We start from the raw sequence: 19,090 nt of genomic DNA, 5'->3' as shown, positions 1-19,090 counted from the left end.
TTCTGCTTGCAGAACTCCACAGCTGAAAACTTGCAAGTGGAATTTTTGCACCGAAATTCTGCTTGCAGAATTCCATAGCGGGAAAATCCACAAATGGAATTTCCGCTGCAGATTATGTACATGTGAGCATATCCTAAGGGCCTATTCATGCAGCAGAATAGCCTGGCAGACATTCTGGAAGCGGCAGGACCGCAGGGATAAGCACAGTCTTCATTGATGGCAATGCAAATCCGAGCGAATACAGCTGAAAGAATGAACATGCTTATACTTTCTGAGGAGTCCGGAATTGGAATTTCTGCCACAGATATTTTGCATTATGCACAGTGCAACAGAATGCAGCACGGTTCAGCAGAAAATGGAAGATTGACCCCCATTGTGTAACGCAGACTTATGTATTTATTTTTTCAAATAAACTGGTGCTAGAAAGTTATACAGATTTGTAAATTACTTCAATTTAAACATTTTAGTCCTTCCAGTAGTTGTATGCTCCAGAGGAAGTTGTGCAGTTCTTTTCAGTCTGGCCACAGTGATCTCTGCTGCCACCTCTGTTCATGTCAGGAACTGTAAAGAGCATGAGCCAGAATGAATGGAGCAGTGGTTGAGCATGCATGCTCTAACTCCATTCACTTGGGAGACAATTGACCTCCATTCTCATAAATGGTTGGGCCTGACCCCTATCGATCACCTATCTCGGCCATGAGGGCCTAGGATTGGGAAATCTCATTAAGAATGGGTGTTTAGTAGATGCAAACAGACCCACAACCACATATCTTACATACTTATATCTAGCACTGCTGCAGGATTTAAATGTTTGTATCAATTGTTAAGTAGAACTAAAAGCCAGAAGGAAGAGGGTTAAAAAATGATCACAATACAGAGAACACAGGGAAACAGAATCCTTCTCTGTAAAGATGTTCTCCACAAGAGAAAGTATGGATCTGCACATCGTGTCAACACTTCTGGAATGTCACCGCCATCTGCCCCATACATTTCACTGAATGCTAGAAACACAGGATGGAGCCTCCTCCAAGATAGATCCTAAACTTGTAGCCTATCCCCCTACACACAGGGTCTGTGTATCACCAGCTACTATACACTCCCTGGCCACTTTATTAGGTACACCTCTTTATTAAGACTTTCAACATGGCATGGTTGTTGGTGTCAGACGGTCTGGTCTGGGTATTTCAGAAACTACTGTACAACCCCATATCCACAACATATATCCAGTGTGCAGCAATTGTGTGGATGGAAAAGCCTTGTTGATGTCAGAGAATAATGGGTAGACTGGTTCAAAATGGCAAAAAGGCAACAGTAACTCAAATAACCACTGGTTACACCCAAGGTATGCAAAATACATCTCTGAACGCACAACACGTTCAACCTTGAAGCCGATGGGCTACAGCAGCAGACGACTACATGAGGTCCGATGAGTCTCCATAGCAGCGGGGACATTTAGTTCACAGGGTCAGAATTTGGAGAAAACAACACGAAAGCATGGATCCATCCTGCCTTGTATCAGCGGTTCAGGCTGGTGGTGGTGTAATGGTGTAGGGGACATTTTTTTGGTACACTTTTAACAACTGAGCATGGTATCAACATGAATGGCAGCCTACCTGAGTATTGTTACTGACCGTGTCCTTCCCTTTATGACCACAGTGGACCCATCTTCTGATGATTCTTCCTGCAGGATAATGCCCAATGTCACATGACATCATCTCATACAGGACAATGAGGTCACTGGACTCCAATGGCCTCCACAGTCACCAGATCTATTCCTATAGATCCCCGCTGAGATGTTCTGGAACGGGAGATTCTTATCATAGATATGGAAGATCTGTATGATGTCCCCATGTCTATATGGAGGAACTATGGGATGTCATCATGTCCATATGGAGGAACTGTGTGATGTCTTCATGTCCATATGGAGGAATTGTGTGATGACATCATGTCCATATGGGGGAACTGTGTGATGTCATCATGTCCGTATGGAGGAACTGTGGGATGTCATCATGTCCGTATGGAGGAACTGTGTGATGTAATTATATCCATATGGAGGAACTGTGTGATGTCATATCGATATGAAGGAACTTTGTGATGCCATATCCATATGGATGAATCGTGTGAGGTCATTATGTCCATATGGGGACATACGTTTCCTGCACTTTGTAGTGTCACGCAAAATAAAGGCAAATGGAGGTTCAAATCGGAACTAGCAAGGTGTACCTAATAAAGTGGCCAGTGATCATGTAATATGGTCTCAATCACTCTCTCCGCAATCATTGCTCAACTTGCATGGGATATCCTCTAACAGCTGTATTACATAACCATACTTTGTATCCAGCCTGATACTACAAACTCCTCCAGTATTATTTGACCCAGATTTTGGTCCAGATTCCATGATCAATTGCAATGACAACCCAGCCCTCATGCAACCGATTGGGGTTAAATACAGCATACAAACCTTAAGTCAGGGCTCGACAAATCCCAGGCACCAGGTTGAATTTTGTCCTGGTGCCTATGTTTTATGTCAGCCCTTCGGACCCATTGGGTACGTTCACACTGTTGTCCTGCTAGCATGCACAGTGATCACACTAATTTGCAGCTCCCAGGCCTGCATAACACTTCTTTACCCGACCTATGGCATAAATGTACATAATGGGTACGTTCACACGAGCAGATTTTTTTTGCGGATTTTCCGCTGCGTATTTGAAAGTGGGCGGCTCTTCCGCAGTCCCTACTGACTTCAATGGGGCTTCCAGCGGATTTTCAGCAGCGTAAATTCCACCGCGGAAAATCTGCTGCGGACAGCCGAGAAGAGCCCGCCCACTTTCAAATACGCAGCGGAAAACCCGCAAAAAAACCCATTATGTACATTTATGCCATAGGTCGGGTAAAGAAGTGTTCTGCAGGCCTGGGAGACGCAAATTAGTGGTATCACTGTGCATGCTAGCAGGACAACAGTGGACGTGACTACATGACTATCACTTTCCATACCCACTGCATATGTCCGTTTTGAAACCAGGATGCCCCCAGCTGTAGCAAAACTACAACTCCCAGCATGAGCTGAGAGTTGTAGTTTTGCAACAGCTGGAGGCATCCTGGCTGGGAAACACTGGCATATGTGAAGACCAGAAGTCCTGCCCCCTGCTAGTGGATAGGTTTTAATGGAAATCGGTGCATTTAACTTCCATAAAAATTGCAATCTTGGGAGAAGGATGGTGTTGGTGGTTGACCATAACCCCTCTATCATTTAGGGGCATTCAGCCTTTATAAGGTTCGCACGTGACAATCTATTGTTTATTTCTCACTGTAGACAAGACGACACGTGTCTTCAACCGATCACGTCTATTTCATGGCCGATTAGAGCTAATGCTATTAGGGCGCATGGAAGCTTCACGAGCGGCACCATGGGATTATTGCCTATGCACTGAAGCTTTAAAGTGATGGGCGAGTTTTCACCACGTTCACCCTCGGTGCCAAATCGCTATGTCCTTCTATTGATCCACCTCCTAAAGAGTCTTCCTTTTCTTCCTTTATTCCTAATTGATCTGGCTTGATATCAAATTCTTAACAATGATAAGACTAATTTTGTTCCGCTCTTTTTTTCACCTCTGACTAATTGTATAATCCCGGCAGTCATTGAGGTACTCAGCCAGGCAGTCTTAAAGCAGAAAAAAAAGAAAGGCCAATCTAGTCCTTATATAACCTGTCAGTCCACTTTCCTATGATAGGAAGAAACTTTTTTTGGGGGGTAATCACAATGTCCAGCAAACTCTTCTCTGGTGCTGCACCTACTCTCTGGAAGGTTCTCCCTTTCTGTTACTGTCTAAACTTTCCATTAGCTTCTCCTTAACACTTATTTTTATAAAATATTTTATATTATTTATTTTTATATAGGGGGAATTTATTCCACAGTGCCATAAACCTGGTAACCCCATAGAAAAACATACACTTCCCTGAAGGCCATGTTTTCTGGACAGTTATTTTTACCAGCTGATAAAAGCATGGAGCTGCATAAAAAGGGGTTATCAAGGAATTGGAAAACAATGCTAATTTCTTCTAATGGAAAAAAATAAAAATAAAGCGCCACCCCTGTCCTCAGATTGTGTGTGGTATTGCAACTCCGTTCCATTGAAGTGAATGGTAGCCAAGTTGTACCACACAGATGTGGTGCTGTTTTTGGAAATTAGCTAAACCCTTTAAGCCATGGCTAGACAAATTGTTAAGAATTCAAGGAACATCCATCTGGTTTCTTTTAAAAGTTGGTCTCAAAAGCTAATGGGTACTCAGAAGCTCAGCGCTTATACTTACTGTGCACCTCTTTGAATATTTTCATGCATGTATATCTAGATTTCTATGCATTTTACTAATTGTACCCCACCATAATCTGTTATCCATTGTTTGAATTGTTTTGAATATTTAATAAAATCAGATTTGTTAAAAAAAAATGTTAAAAAATTCTCCCCTCGTGTGTCTCAGTTATTAGTGTCTACTCATTTCTCCCTTTTGTCACAGTTATGTGTTCCCTTATCTCTCCCCTGTGTCAGTCATTAGTGTCCCCTCATCTCCCCCATGTGTCACAGTCAGTATTGTCCTCTCATCTCTCCGTGTCAGTTATTATAGTCCCCTCATCTCCCCCGTGTGTCACAGTCAGTATTGTCCTCTCATCTCTCCGTGTCAGTTATTATAGTCCCCTCATCTCCCCCGTGTGTCACAGTCAGTATTGTCCTCTCATCTCTCCGTGTCAGTTATTATAGTCCCCTCATCTCCCCCGTGTGTCACAGTCAGTATTGTCCTCTCATCTCTCCGTGTCAGTTATTATAGTCCCCTCATCTCCCCCGTGTGTCACAGTCAGTATTGTCCTCTCATCTCTCCGTGTCAAAGATGAGAGATAGTCCCCTCATCTCCCCCGTGTGTCACAGTCAGTATTGTCCTCTCATCTCCCCTTGTCAGTTATTATTGTCCCCTCATCTCCCCCGTGTGTCACAGTCAGTATAGTCCTCTCATCTCCCTTTGTCAGTTATTATAGTCCCCTCATCTCCCCCGTGTGTCACAGTCAGTATTGTCCTCTCATCTCTCCGTGTCAGTTATTATAGTCCCCTCATCTCCCCCGTGTGTCACAGTCAGTATTGTCCTCTCATCTCCCCGTGTCAGTTATTATAGTCCCCTCATCTCCCCCGTGTGTCACAGTCATTATTGTCCTCTCATCTCCCCTTGTCAGTTATTATAGTCCCCTCATCTCCCCCGTGTGTCACAGTCAGTATAGTCCCCCTTATTTCCCTCTGTGTCAGTTATTACTGTCCCCTCACTGTCTTGTGTCACAACCATTATAGTACCCTCATCTGAGTACAGAGAGTCACCAACAAGGTAGCTGATTGGCTGCAGCAGTCACCTGTAGTCTGCTGCTTCTGTAACACCAGAGCGCCGACTGAAGGCAGAATGGGGGATCCACACAGGAACGTAGGCAGAGGTAAGTAAAACTGTTTTTTTGTTCTTTTTTAAGGATGGACAGTCATTTAGTCACTGTTCCGACCTGCCGCCCAGGATTTGTCAAGCCCTGCCATAAAGCTCCGACATTCCCTGCATAGGCAGCCACAGAGTACTCCTGCTAAGCAGAGAATGCACACACTGACTAACAGTGACTAATGCATAGAACAGAATTTTCCAACTAGTCTGCCTCCAGCTCTTGCAAGACTACAACTCCCAGCATGCTGGGAGTTGTAGTTTTGCAACAGCTGGAGGCCCCCTGGTTGGGAAACACTGGCATAGAAGCTGCATACAGCTGCAGGGGGCAATAGACTACAGTGCAAGTGGGTACATCAGAGGAAGGCTTAGCTTAAACTACTGAAAGATAGTCCTCACTTAACTAACAGGGTAGATTGTCGGCTTCATATTGTACATAATGCTGCCTAGTAGGGGGCCTTCTGTATTATATGTGTAGTAGCTTCTCCCAAGTTGTACCCACTAACTATCCCTTATCGCCCATATGAGGGGCATTTTTTAAGCCCTATCCCTGGTCCACCCAGAAACAACCCTTTTTGGGGAGCATCTACAGGAGGCCCAAATTATAATAATACTATTATAATACTCATGTATTCCTTTTCTTCAAGTGTTATATTAGTATGATAAATCCACCAATTACAGTGGTCTTCAACCTGCGGACCACCAGATGTTGCAAAACTACAACTCCCAGCATGCCCGGACAGCCAACGGCTGTCCGGGCATGCTGGGAGTTGTAGTTTTGAAACATCTGGAGGTCCACAGATTGAAGACCACTGACCTATTACATACACTGTACTTATGACTACTCCTAAAACATCAGGGCGGCCCCTGCATGGAAGTGACAAGATCTGAGAAGTAGAGATGTCTGCCATGTGAGAAGCGTTTTACATTGACCAGGACACATCTGTTTCTGCCTCAGTTGTTGTTCGTGATGGGAAACTTTTGCGCCCCCTTCAGGAGAAAATGAGTAATGGACAAAGCGGCCGCACTACTAAAAGGATGTAGAGAGGATGCTGAAATCCATTTCTTTTTCTACAGTAATCTCTGTTCTTTTGAAGAGACCACTCTACTGTATCACTTGTCAGATCGTCATTTATAGAAACTTAGATTTATTCAACATTAATTTCTAAATTGGGTCGCACAGTGCCCCCTGCTGGTGATCCAGAGCTTGCCATTTTTTTTTCCAAATCACACCTTTGGCTGTCCGGGTATGCTGGGACTTGTAGTTTTGCAATAGCTGGAGAACGGAGAGGTTCGCTATGGGGATTAAATCCTGCTCCGGACAGTTCTAGACATGGACAGAGGTGTCTGCAGAGAGCACTGTGGTCAGACTGGAAGGAACTATACATTTTCCTCTGTAGTATACAGCAGCTGATAAGTACTGGAAGGATTAAGATTTTTAAATAGAAGTTATTTATGAATCTGTAGTTAATTTGAAATCATTCTACACCCCCCTCCCCCGTAATTTAAAGACATAAAATATTTTTCATTGTAGCCTGATACTGGACATGTACTGATCTTGTGGTCCTGAATCATCACTTACCTTAATGTCATTGCTTTCTGACGGCTCCATCAGCTGCTTCTCCAGGATCACTAGAGACTCAGAGGCAAGGATGATGAGACGCTGCAAGAACTAGAAAAAAAAAGAAATGCAAAAAAGCTTTACAGACTGCTCCAACCAAGGAGCGCACAAGACCATCACCTGCAATAAGGACAGGTTTGCTTTTTTTCATCGCCACCCCTGTCCTCAGGTTGCATGTTGTATTACAATGTGTTTCCATTCACTTCAATGGAACTGAGCTGTAATACCACACAGAACCTGGGGACTGGGGTGGCGATATTTATGGAAGATATTAGCTCTGGTTTTCTATTTCTGGTAAACCCCTGGTTATTACTTATCACCTAACCACAGGGGAGGATGAGAGACCCCATTCTTGTAATCTAAAGGTGCCCCAGTGGTCAGACTCCACCAACCAAATACTTATTTTCTATCCTATTAATATGCCCCAATGGGGCCCAATTAGCAATTTCCCCTCTCCGGTGTTAAGTGACTCGTTAGTGTTACAAGGTATCAGGTGTCTTAAGTTGGTGGTTTGGCTTCTACACGCTCTAATACTAGTCACTGAGGGGGAGATTTATCAAAACCTGTCCAAAGAAAAAGTTGCCCAGTTGCCTATAGCAACCAATCCGATTGCTTCCTTCATTTTGAAGAGGCCTTGTTAAAAATGAAAGACGTGAGCTGATTGGTTGCTATAGGCAACTGGGCAACTTTTCCTCTGGACGGGTTTTGATAAATCTCCCCCTGAAAGTTCAACATGGCACCTCATGGCCACCTCAAGACCCTGAAACTGAGCTGCAGCAAGGTGAGCAAGCCTATACAGCAGTTTCAGAGAAGAGGCTTCACAAATATTGACCAAAGAAGTTAGGTGCAAGTGCTTAGCGTAATATCTAGAGGTTATCTTTGGGAAATAGACGTATGAGTGCTGTCAGCATTGCTGCAGGGGTTAAAGAAGACAGTCTGTCAGTGCTCAGCCCATATCCTGCAAATGGGTCTTCATGGCTGTCATCCCAGAAGAAAACCTCTTCAAAAGGTGAGATACAAGAAAGCCTGCAAATAGTTTGCTGACAAACATAGACTAGCTAAGTACGGTTCCTATACACTGAAGGTAATCAAAGATCCTGAAAGTGCATCCCAACCTGTGGCTCTCCAGCTGTGGCATAACTACTCCCATCATGCCTACAGCTGTCAGGGCATGATGGGAGTTGTAGTTCTGGAAAAGCTGGATAGTCACAGGTTGGAAAACATTAAAACTAGTCATGGCGCTCACTGACCAGCCTGGGCACGATGGGCACGGGAAGGGCTGCTATGCCTGGTAGCACTCTCCCCCTTGCACAGACTTGCTATCTGCACAATGACGGATGCACGCTTAATTAATGCAGACTTTAATTCAGCCGGAAAGACTTAGTTCACACCTTCTGAAAGATTAATGTCAACGTGCCAAGATGGAGCAGTGCCCCCGGCTTTATTTCTTTTCTTTTTTTTTCCTTCTTCAAAGCCTCTAAAAATGGAGCGCTTGTTGCTTTACAGCTGTGCCAGGTTGGTAAAGATTGCAGGGACCAAGACCCGACATGCCCCAGTGTCGTCTTACGTCAGCAATGTCTGGAAATTTCGCCCAAGGAGGCGACCAGTGGTTCTCACCCCAACCCCATCACCAGGACACGTGAGGATAGATGGGAGCATTACATGGCTGATGTTATCAGGCTATTGACATATATAAATCTGTGAATAATAACCCCCAAAGGAAGTTACACAGAGGCGACTAACATCTGCCTGCTGACTAAACACTACCATTACTTTTGACATTTCATGTACAGTAAAATCTACATATTGAGTAACTTTGCTACTTATCTCTATCTTGAGTTATGTAATACAGTATATCACGCTATACTTACATCCACAGATTTTTGTTTCTGCTGGTTTCCTATTAGTTTTTTAAGGATTTCTGTTGCTTTGGTCATTATTGAAAACAGTCAGCAAGCTTGTCGTCAAGACATAACTGCTGAGCAGGCAATGGAAAAAGACTAAATCCAGCTACAAAGTTGGAAAAAAATGAAAACACAATATTTTAATGATATCATGTTAAAACAAAAAACTAAAACTAAAACAGGTCTGTAAAAACAAAAGAAATGTCAACGCGCTTCGAGCTTAAAGGCATGCCATGGCTAAGAGCTCTTGAAGCTTGAAACGCGTCAGTGTTTCTTTCGTTTTCACAGACAAGTTTATTTATTTATTTATTTTTTTTTCCATGTTTAGTTTTTTTCTTTTTTTTTCCAACTTAGGAGCTGGACTTTTTTCCATTGCCTGCATACTATACGGGATCTGGCTCGATGCTCTTCTGCGCTCCCACCTAAGATTTCGCTTTCTATACTGGATTAAGTTCACATGGGTCGGGAGCTGACTTTGTTTTCCTTCTTTTCTAACTGCTGAGCACCTATAAGGGTGAAGCAAAAATAACATATGCTTCACCTTTTACTATTATGAAACCGTGGAAAGTCGCAATAAACCATGTACGGTTTAGCCGCGTTTCCCAGCAACGTAGCACACTACCGCCTCACAGTTGCAACGTGTGGACTAAGACAGGCTATAACTTAGTGTCAGGACACTTCGCAACTTAAAGGCACGATTTTAGAGGGAAACTCCTATGAAAATTTTTATTTCTCCTATATGCCCGATCTCCTGCCAAAGAAGACTGTTTTATGACATTGCCGATCAGCCTATCACCGGCCGAGGTGGGACATCGATGTGGCCTGTGATTAGCTGAGCTGCAATGTGACATGTTGGGCCCCAAATGCCAGAAGAAGACCGAGGCTGGAGGACACAGGCACCTGGGAAGCGGCAAAAGGTAAGTCAAAGTTTATTATTTTGATTCCAGCAGCCTGTGCATATAGGAGAAATACAATTTTTTGTGGAATTCCCCTTTAATCAAGCATGTCTCTGCACAGTGAGACGAAGACCAGAGAAGGGGAGCCTTCAAGTAACCAGGTGACACAAGAAGCAGCCACATTTGACTGACCGTGATACATGGCAGACAGCTACTTCCTATCTAGAAAAAAGAAGGCAAAACCCCTAAACTTAGGGCTCACTGTTACTACGGATTTCACTTGCAGTAGACTCCTAGTGATCTTAATGGAATTCTGCTGCTCAGTCCACACTATGGAAATTGGATTCCGCCAGTATATAAAACATGTCGGAGAAGTCCCAGCACTGTGTTTTAGTGAATGGGACAGCGCTTACTGTTCATAGCAGATTGCTGGCTCCGGAGGAAGCTGCTGTAAGCGGAATCTGCCCGGAGGTGTGAACTGGGCTGAGAGAAAGAGACTGTAGATACAAGATGGAGTCTTGTACTTCAAACACATGAAGAAGATGACGCCTGTGATTCCGATACCTGAGCAGTTGGCTTCTCTTTGGTCCACACTGACATTTTCCTGTCTTTTGGTGTAGCGATAAACATCACCGGGAGCTCAGTGCGCGCTGAAGTAAAGTCATTCTGAATCTCTACGAGGTCATCATCTGAGCAAAACAGAAAGAAAGCCATACACTAAAATCACATGGTAGATACATTAAAGTATTTGACAAACATGTCCTAAGTTACAGTCTATTATATATTCCAAAGCTGCACTCATAATTCCGTTCTGAGAAGTCTTTTCTGCCCGTAGCCTTCCAGCCTCCCTCCTGCTAGTCCAGTGTTTCCAAACCAGGGTGCCTCCAGGTGTTGCAAAACTACAACCCCCAGCATGCCCGGAGAGCCAAAGGCTGTCCGGGCATGCTGGGAGTTGTAGTTTTGAAACACCTGGAGGCACCCTGGTTGGAAAACACTGGACTATTCTCTTTTCCCTGCTTTCGAGGTGAGATGTCAGATCATGATGTGCCAGCTCAGCCAATTACTGCCCAAGAGCGGGCACCACTCCAAACAGTGATAGGCTGAGGGGGCAGGTACTTCAATTGTGGTTATAGGTTAAATCACTTCTGCCCACTTATAAGTCTAATGGGTTCACCTGGATGTGGTCAAGCACCAGCAACTTCATGACTAGGTGCAGTAACCAAATTCCGCACTCTTAGCCAGAGGATTCATGCTAAAACAGGTAAGCACAAGCACATTATTCTCTAATAATCGCCTATGCTTTATAGAAACATAGAATGTGTTGGCAGATAAGAACCATTTGGCCTATCTAGTCTGCCCCCAATATTCTGAATAATGTCAATGGTCCTTGTCCCTATTTTATATGAAAGATAGGGACAAGGATGCTGCACTATAAAAGCAAGAAAAATTCCAGAGTGCTTCTTTACTGTCAAAGTTTGTAATATATGCACAGATACTAAGGGAAGATTTACACTACAAAATGTCCGGGCAGAGATTCCTTCTACTGCGGACACCAACTACTGTCTTCATAGACAGCAAGGCATATCCGAATGGTTTACGCCAAAAGAATGAACATGACCATTCTTTCAGCAGAGTCTGGAGCTGTGCACAGAGCAGCAGAATCCACTGAAGACAATGGAAGGCTGCTGTGTAATTGTAAACGAAGCCCAGCTCACCTCCTTCCCATGTGGTTGGGCTCGGATCTGCAGATCAGCCAGGTGCAAAGCAGCAGCATGCCTAATAAACAGATGATCCAGCACTACTAAAGCAAAACTTCAGCTTTACTGTAGGTTACAAGCAGTACAACACACCAGTGTCAGCACATCTAAGAGTTTTAACAGACGTTTCAAGTGAATGCACGCTTTTCATCATTCGCATGCACATGAAACGCGTCTGATAAACATGCACACTTATCATTGGTATGTGCTTGAACAACAGGCTTTTTATCATCATTCGCATATACACTTACTATCCCACAGCTATACACCAACATAGCACTGCTTCACACAAACTAGCTTAAGAGCCACCTTCCTCTCTTGTGGCCACTGTGGCCCCAAGCATTTGGCTGCTGAATGACACCAGGAACAACAACACCATTGCTTTATTTCCAGATATTCTACATGCACAAGCTGGAAATCTGCACAGTCCGTTAAACATATACAGAAAAGAATCAAGAAAAGTGAAACTTCATTTGAAAGTAAGAAGACCAATTTCAGAGATTGTAAACAATTTGGTATAATGAAACACGTACCTGTCAGGTCTCCATTGAGGTTTACAATGAGGGGGCTGTTCTTCCAGTCATATGAGGCCAAGAGATTGAGGAACCGGAGGAAGCCCACCTGGGGGGAACTGAAGAAGAAAGGACAAGAAAGGTGAAGATCTCTGGATGTGACATCATTAAGTGAGGTCACGTTTCAAACTTATCCTAGTTTAGAAACCCTATTTTTCAACACCCTACTGAAATCTAAGTTAAGCAAGGGTGTTGGGTGTCCCCATTTCAAGACTCTCCTCTATTAGCCAGAGTAGAACCCAGCTGCAAAGTGAGTAGGACCTGACATGTCAGTACTCTTCATGGACAGTGCATAATGCTTCATCTTCCCAGTTTGTGGCGCTGCAGGGAAACTAAACACTCATTGAAGGGCTGATCCAAAGAGACCATCTGAACTATGGCAGTCCTAATAGGGGGGATTCTAATAAACAGGGATTGTGGAAACCAGGTTGCTAAAATGCCACCAATCCACAAAGCTGATGGTCTGGTCCACAAATTCTGCATACATCAAGTATTTTCCTAGGTTCAACAGACTACCATACCACGCCACAGACTGCGGAGGGTCCCAGTGGCCGGACCCCCCCGTTCAGACATCTTATACCCTATCCTTTGGATATGGCATAAGATGTTTAGAGGTGGAGAACCCCCTTAAAAGGTAGGATCACGTGTGCAGTATTTTGCTAGGCATTTGCTGCTGCGTGTTTTCCTACCCATTGAAGTCAATGTGTGACCCTACCCTAAGACATCATGGAAGATGTTAAGTAAGGCAGGAAATCGTGATGTGTTTTAGTTTGAGACGGTACCTTGGAGCAGTGAAGGGCACAGGATGCAGGAAGAGATACGCCACCAGGAGATCCACACACTCGTCCGAGATGCAGCCGTCAAGGAGCTGAGAACTGATCCAGCGCTTAGCAAGACGGGATGTTGCCCCAAATGCTGGAAGCTGCTGATGGAGACTGAGGAGACAAACAATGAGATGAGAATTGATCCTCCAAAGGACCCAGCATGGTGCATACAACTTACTTACGCACCTTAAGGATGTGTTCACACATACAGTATCCTGTGCATATTTGATGCGCAAGATTTAAAGCTGCAGATTCTATGCTACAGGGTTCAATATAAACACATGAACTCAGCTTCAAATCTGCAGCTTCAAATCCTGCGCATCAAATATGTGCAGGATACTGTATGTGTGAATATACCCTAAATGGCCTCTAACTTTTTTTCCCCTAATGCAATAAAACTGTTTTTAATGCAAATTTCATATACAATTGTATAATGAAAAAAGTTTTGCACATTTTTAATACTACTTTCAAGATCCCTATTTGCTCTCAATAAAGAGATACTTTCTTACTGCCATTACCTTAAAAAAAAAACCTGTAATCATCTATTACAGGGGTCCTTACCTGTCAGTGGCACAGTTCATTAAAGGGCAGTGGCCCAGTTCATTAAAGGGCAGTGGCCCAGTTCATTAGGGGGCAGTGGCACAGTTCATTAGGGGGCAGTGGCCCAGTTCATTAGGAGGCAGTGGCCCAGATCATTAGGGGGCAGTGGCAAAGTTCATTAGGAGGCAGTGGCCCAGTTCATTAGGAGGGAGTGGCCCAGTTAATTAGGGGCAGTGGCACAGTTCATTAGGGGGCAGTGGCACAGTTCATTAGGGGGCAGTGGCACAGTTCATTAGGGGGCAGTGGCACAGTTCATTAGGGGGCAGTGGCACAGTGGCACAGTTCATTAGGGGGCAGTGGCACAGTTCATTAGGGGGCAGTGGCACAGTTCATTAGGGGGCAGTGGCACAGTTCATTAGGGGGCAGTGGCACAGTTCATTAGGGGGCAGTGGCACAGTTCATTAGGGGGCAGTGGCACAGTTCATTAGGGGGCAGTGGCACAGTTCATTAGGGGGCAGTGGCACAGTTCATTAGGGGGCAGTGGCACAGTTCATTAGGGGGCAGTGGCACAGTTCATTAGGGGGCAGTGGCACAGTTCATTAGGGGGCAGTGGCACAGTTCATTAGGGGGCAGTGGCACAGTTCATTAGGGGGCAGTGGCACAGTTCATTAGGGGGCAGTGGCACAGTTCATTAGGGGGCAGTGGCACAGTTCATTAGGAGGCAGTGGCACAGTTCATTAGGAGGCAGTGGCACAGTTCATTAGGAGGCAGTGGCACAGTTCATTAGGGGGCAGTGGCACAGTTCATTAGGGGGCAGTGGCACAGTTCATTAGGGGGCAGTGGCACAGTTCATTAGGGGGCAGTGGCACAGTTCATTAAGGGGCAGTGGCACAGTTCATTAAGGGGCAGTGGCACAGTTCATTAGGGGGCAGTGGCACAGTTCATTAGGGGGCAGTGGCACAGTTCATTAGGGGGCAGTGGCACAGTTCATTAGGGGGCAGTGGCACAGTTCATTAGGGGGCAGTGGCACAGTTCATTAGGGGGCAGTGGCACAGTTCATTAGGAGGCAGTGGCACAGTTCATTAGGGGGAAGTGACACAGTTCATTAAGAGGCAGTGGCACAGTTCATTAGGAGGCAGAGGCACATATTGAGAACACACAGTGGCACAGTTCATTAGGGGATAGTAAAAGAAAAAGATATAGTCCAACACAGCAAGTTGTTTAAGAAACTTGGATTTATTCCATAGACGGCATAAACACAAGCAAAGTGGAACAGGAAATTATGCGTTTCAGGTTTCTTGCACCTGCACTGGACTTCATATCTTTTTCTTCTATTGTGATAGTGTCGTCCTAATCTATCTATGCTGCAGCCAGCCTGATATAGGTAAGCTGAATCTACTATCTACATTTGTATTAGGGAACAGTGGTACAGTTCATTAGGGGGCAGTGATACAGTTTATTAAGAGGCAGGGGCACCGTTTATTAGGAGGCAGTGGCAGAATTCATTAGAAGGACACACAGTGGCAACATTTATTAGGGTGCAGTGGCACTGTTCATTAGGGATCAGACAACAGCAGTTATTAGTGAAGAGACAACAGCACAGTTCAATAAATGGGCACTATCATTAAAACTAATTTTTGCTATTGTACTCCTTATGGTAAATAAAAAAATCTTTCTAATATAGTTTTAAAAAAAAATGTTTTTCTTTACTGTTTAAAAAAAGCTGCCACTAGGTGTCTCCCTACTTGTCCAGAGCACATTTCCCACCATCTTTTGCACAGACTTTGGACTCCTGCTGGCCTGGCAGAAGTCCAAAATCAGGAAATGCAGTCTGGAGTGCTGAGGGTGTGTGTGCAGCCTTAGCCAATCATAACTCATCTCACACACTGAACTGGGCTGAGTGTAACGGAGTGAGGGAGGAAGTTCTCCCATGTATGGCTTCAGATGATGTCATGCCTGCTGGGTAATGCCCCTTCCCAGTCTGTGAATCTGACTGAGCAGAAAAAAGGAGATGTTTTTAGTACTCACTGTAAAATCTCTCTCTCTCTCGTAGCCTTCATTGGGGGTCACCTATACTGATGGGTATATGCTCTTGCTACTAGGAGGCGCTGACACTAGGAAAAAAAAGTCGGCTCCTCCCTGGCCGGATATACCCGCCCACTGGAAGTGAGGTAACCAGTTTCATCACAAAAGCAGTAGGAGAAGCCAAAAAAGAACATGTCCGAAGGACCCTAGAAAATAATCTCCTTTTCTTGGTCGCTTCTTCATTGGGGAAAACCTATACTGATGGGACGTACCAAAGCAGTCCCCCCAGAGTGGGAAAAACAACCATCAGAGAAAGGGAAACAGCCCAGAGACCGAACTCACATGTCCACAAGGTCTGCGGATGAGTCCCCAGGCCAATGATAAAAGAGGCACAGAAACTGAGCTCTTGGAAGATTCCTCGTCAATGAAGATGGATTAGGATGCCAAGGAATGAACCGCCCACTGCAAAAGACCCAAGACATCAGGGCCAAATAGAGAAACAAGAAAAGGATGACTAGGAAGCCAGATGGGCTGGAATCATCCCAGAAGCAGAAAGGAAACCAACTCCTAGGAACACAGCAAGGAGAGCCGTGTATGCCTGAGCGGAAGGCGAGCACAGGAGGTGGAGACCAGAAAAACACAGGAAAAAAAAAAAAAAGAAGAAACGGAAACGGCTCTAGATAGGTCTGGTGCATGAGAACAAAAACCTGAGCAGCTGCAGACCATAAACCCCTGTCCCCGGGGCCCGCCGGGAGCACCCGGAAGGAAACAGTAGCTTGACAGGTGTAATCCAGGTGACCAAAACACCATCCAACTCGGGAGGACATGGACCCCAAAGGAGGAAGGAGCGAAATGCCCTGAGAAGGGGCATCCCGAAAAACAGAGAGAGCGACCTGGAAACCAGAGGCGCCTGAACCACCTGAAACACGAACACTGAAAACAAACGGGCAGGAAAGGAGCGGAATACCCCAAAAAGGAGTATCCCGGAACACCGGATCGGCCAACAAGGGAAGTGGAGATTCCCGAGGCCCCTGGAAGACCTACACCTGAAGAGCAAGGAAAAAGCAACGTACGCGAAATGCTCCGGGCGACAAACCGCCATAACGAGACAGGAAGTGCAGTACAGAAAAACCGCCCCACAAAATGGGATCGTGGATGAGTCCAGGTCTGATCACTGCACATGTGAGACCTCAACCATCACTAAGGCCCAAAGAACCTGGAGAGCTGCCTAGAAGAAAGGCACACTATATCATCCTAGGGTAGTGACCAAGAAATTGAGACTAACGATCATGGACCCCAGCAATCCGAGCGGACCAAAGCACCCCGAAGAAACATCCCGGAAGACCGGGTCCTGCAAGTGGAAGGTGTCCCTAACTGCCGACACCAAACTCTCCACCATGTCTGACATGCGGGAAGTCACTTCCGAGTCAGAGGGAGGATCCGAATCGGAGTCCGCCCGCTCACCAGGGGACTGGGAGCGCTCCAGGGGAGATCTGGAGCAAGGGGAGGTAGACCTGGAGCGGGGAGACCGGGTGTGGACTCCGGGCGACCGTTGCTGACGCCTAGAGGAGACGGAATGGGAGCGGGAACTCCAGTGGGAAGGCCCCGGACAGTCCGACTCAGGAGAGGAAAGGCACCCCGAGCGGCCTCGGGAGGGCCGAAGGGAAGGGCGGGAGGAGGGACGATGAGGACCACCCCAACGCGGACACAACCTCCCGGGAAACCCTGGCCAAATCAGAGATGGACTGGGAGAGGGAGGAGACCCATTCCGGAGCGGGATCAGACCGATCGTCATCTGGAGGGCCACCCTGGGCGGTAGGCAGGACAGTACTGGGACGCAAGGAGGCACAGAGCGTACAGGTAGGTTCGGAGGAACCGACTGGCAATTTGGCTTTCCAGCCTGAGCAGGCACAGTAAGTGACCAGCGCAGTGGCACCCTGCCGGGAAGGGGGGGGGGGGGTTGGATATTAGGAGCATTAGTAAGTCAGACAACCAGAGACAGTCACAGACAAGGAGTGAGCTCACCCAGGGGCCTGTGTCCTGAGAGGGTCCTGGAAACAGCTGGAGGAACCACTGTGGGCCAGCAGGTAGAAGAGACGAGCAGCTGAGCAGATCAGGAGCACGGGAGCAGCTGAGCGGAGCCAGAGCACGTCCACACTGAGGAAAGCCGGAGAAGGGGAGGAGCCACTGCATCCCACAGAGCGAGCGAGGACGTCTCGTAGGGCGACTCAGAAGTTCAGCCCCATCGCGCGCGCGTGCTCCCAGGAGATAGGAGGACGGAGCGTGCGCTGGAAAAAGACTGGCCGGAGGATTAGGAGGAGGGCCAGGGACAACGGCGCGCTGCTCTGTGAGTGGGCGGAGCTAAGCGCAGGCCCGAGCCGCGGGCTCAATGATCCACCCACCTGCAGCTCCGGACCTGCCAGAAGACAGGGAGACTGCTCACACTACTCTGTGAGTAGGCGGATCCAAGCGCAGGCCTGAGCCGCAGGCTAAATTAGCAACTTGCCCGCAGCTCCGGACCTGCTGTGGACAGGGGGACTGCCTGCACTGAAGTCGGGCGGCAACTTAACAGAACAAAAGGGACCTCCATACTTACCAAAAAGGGACCTCCACAACTTACCTCTGAAGGCTTCAGCCAGCTAGTGCCACCTGCCTTAAGCCGACATGGCGAACAGGCGCGATTGAGGGACCCGGACCATAGGTACACCATCAGGCGCTGGCCGTTGGCGAGGAGGGGTTAACGGCCCATCCATAATGCACCGTGCCCCTAGCTCGCATGTGGGGGAGCAGTCGGCAACATGCTCCTGTCACCCCACGCTAGATAAAATAAAAAAGGGAGAGAAAATCTAATTATACCCTAAAACTAGGAAAAAAACTAAAGAATGAGGACCAGCTCTGGAGAGCTCCAGACCTGCGTCTAGCCTTCTCTGACACTAAGGTAAAACTGAGTTGCTCAGAGCCAGGAGGCGGGTATATCCTGCCAGGAGGAGCCAGCCTTCTTTTGTTTTTTGCCTAGTGTCAGCCTCCTAGTGGCAAGCAGCATATACCCATGGTCCTGTCCCCCCCCCCAATGAAGCGCTCGAGAAAAAGAAATTAAAAAAGAAAATAATTTCCTCTGTAGCAAACAGCTGCTAATAAGTACTGGATGGATTAAGATTTTTTAATAGAAGTAATTTACAAATCTGTTTAACTTTCTGGCACCAGTTGATTATTTTTATTTTTTTAAAGTTTTCCACCGGAGTACCCCTTTAACTTAATATTTGGATGGAAAAAATAACTGAAATCAGTAGCTTCCTATAACCATCAATAAGCTTCTTACACCTCTCAGCCGGAATGTTGGACCACTCTTCCTTTGCAAACTGCTCCAGGTCTCTCTCATTGGAAGGGCGCCTTTTCCCAACAGTAATATTAAGATCTCTCCGCAGGTGTTCAATGGGATTTGGATCTGGACTCATTGCTAGCCACTTCAGAACTCTCCAGCACTTTGT

The 19,090-nt window shown here is 46.2% G+C and overlaps 1 protein-coding gene across 2 annotated transcripts in view; it reads right to left on the bottom strand.

Moving 5' to 3' along the window:
* The window catches only part of NOL6 (nucleolar protein 6), an 85,164-nt gene that overhangs the window by 10,200 nt on the left and 55,874 nt on the right, over nt 1-19,090 (bottom strand). Inside the window, exons 20-24 of one of the 2 annotated variants that reach the window (XM_056542724.1) lie at nt 12,996-13,148; nt 12,175-12,272; nt 10,449-10,573; nt 7,046-7,135; nt 6,658-6,883 (exon numbers count right to left, since the gene is read on the bottom strand). In XM_056542724.1, the coding sequence (XP_056398699.1) occupies nt 6,791-6,883; nt 7,046-7,135; nt 10,449-10,573; nt 12,175-12,272; nt 12,996-13,148 (559 nt within the window). In that variant the 3' untranslated portion in view covers nt 6,658-6,790. Of the gene's footprint in view, nt 1-6,657; nt 6,884-7,045; nt 7,136-10,448; nt 10,574-12,174; nt 12,273-12,995; nt 13,149-19,090 lie in introns of those variants that run through there. The other variant, XM_056542715.1, reaches the window with a different exon arrangement.

Source organism: Hyla sarda, chromosome 1, assembly GCF_029499605.1.
Source record: "Hyla sarda isolate aHylSar1 chromosome 1, aHylSar1.hap1, whole genome shotgun sequence".
NCBI lineage: Eukaryota > Metazoa > Chordata > Amphibia > Anura > Hylidae > Hyla > Hyla sarda.
Note: the sequence above shows the minus strand (reverse complement) of the source record. Positions and strands in the feature narration are given on the sequence as shown.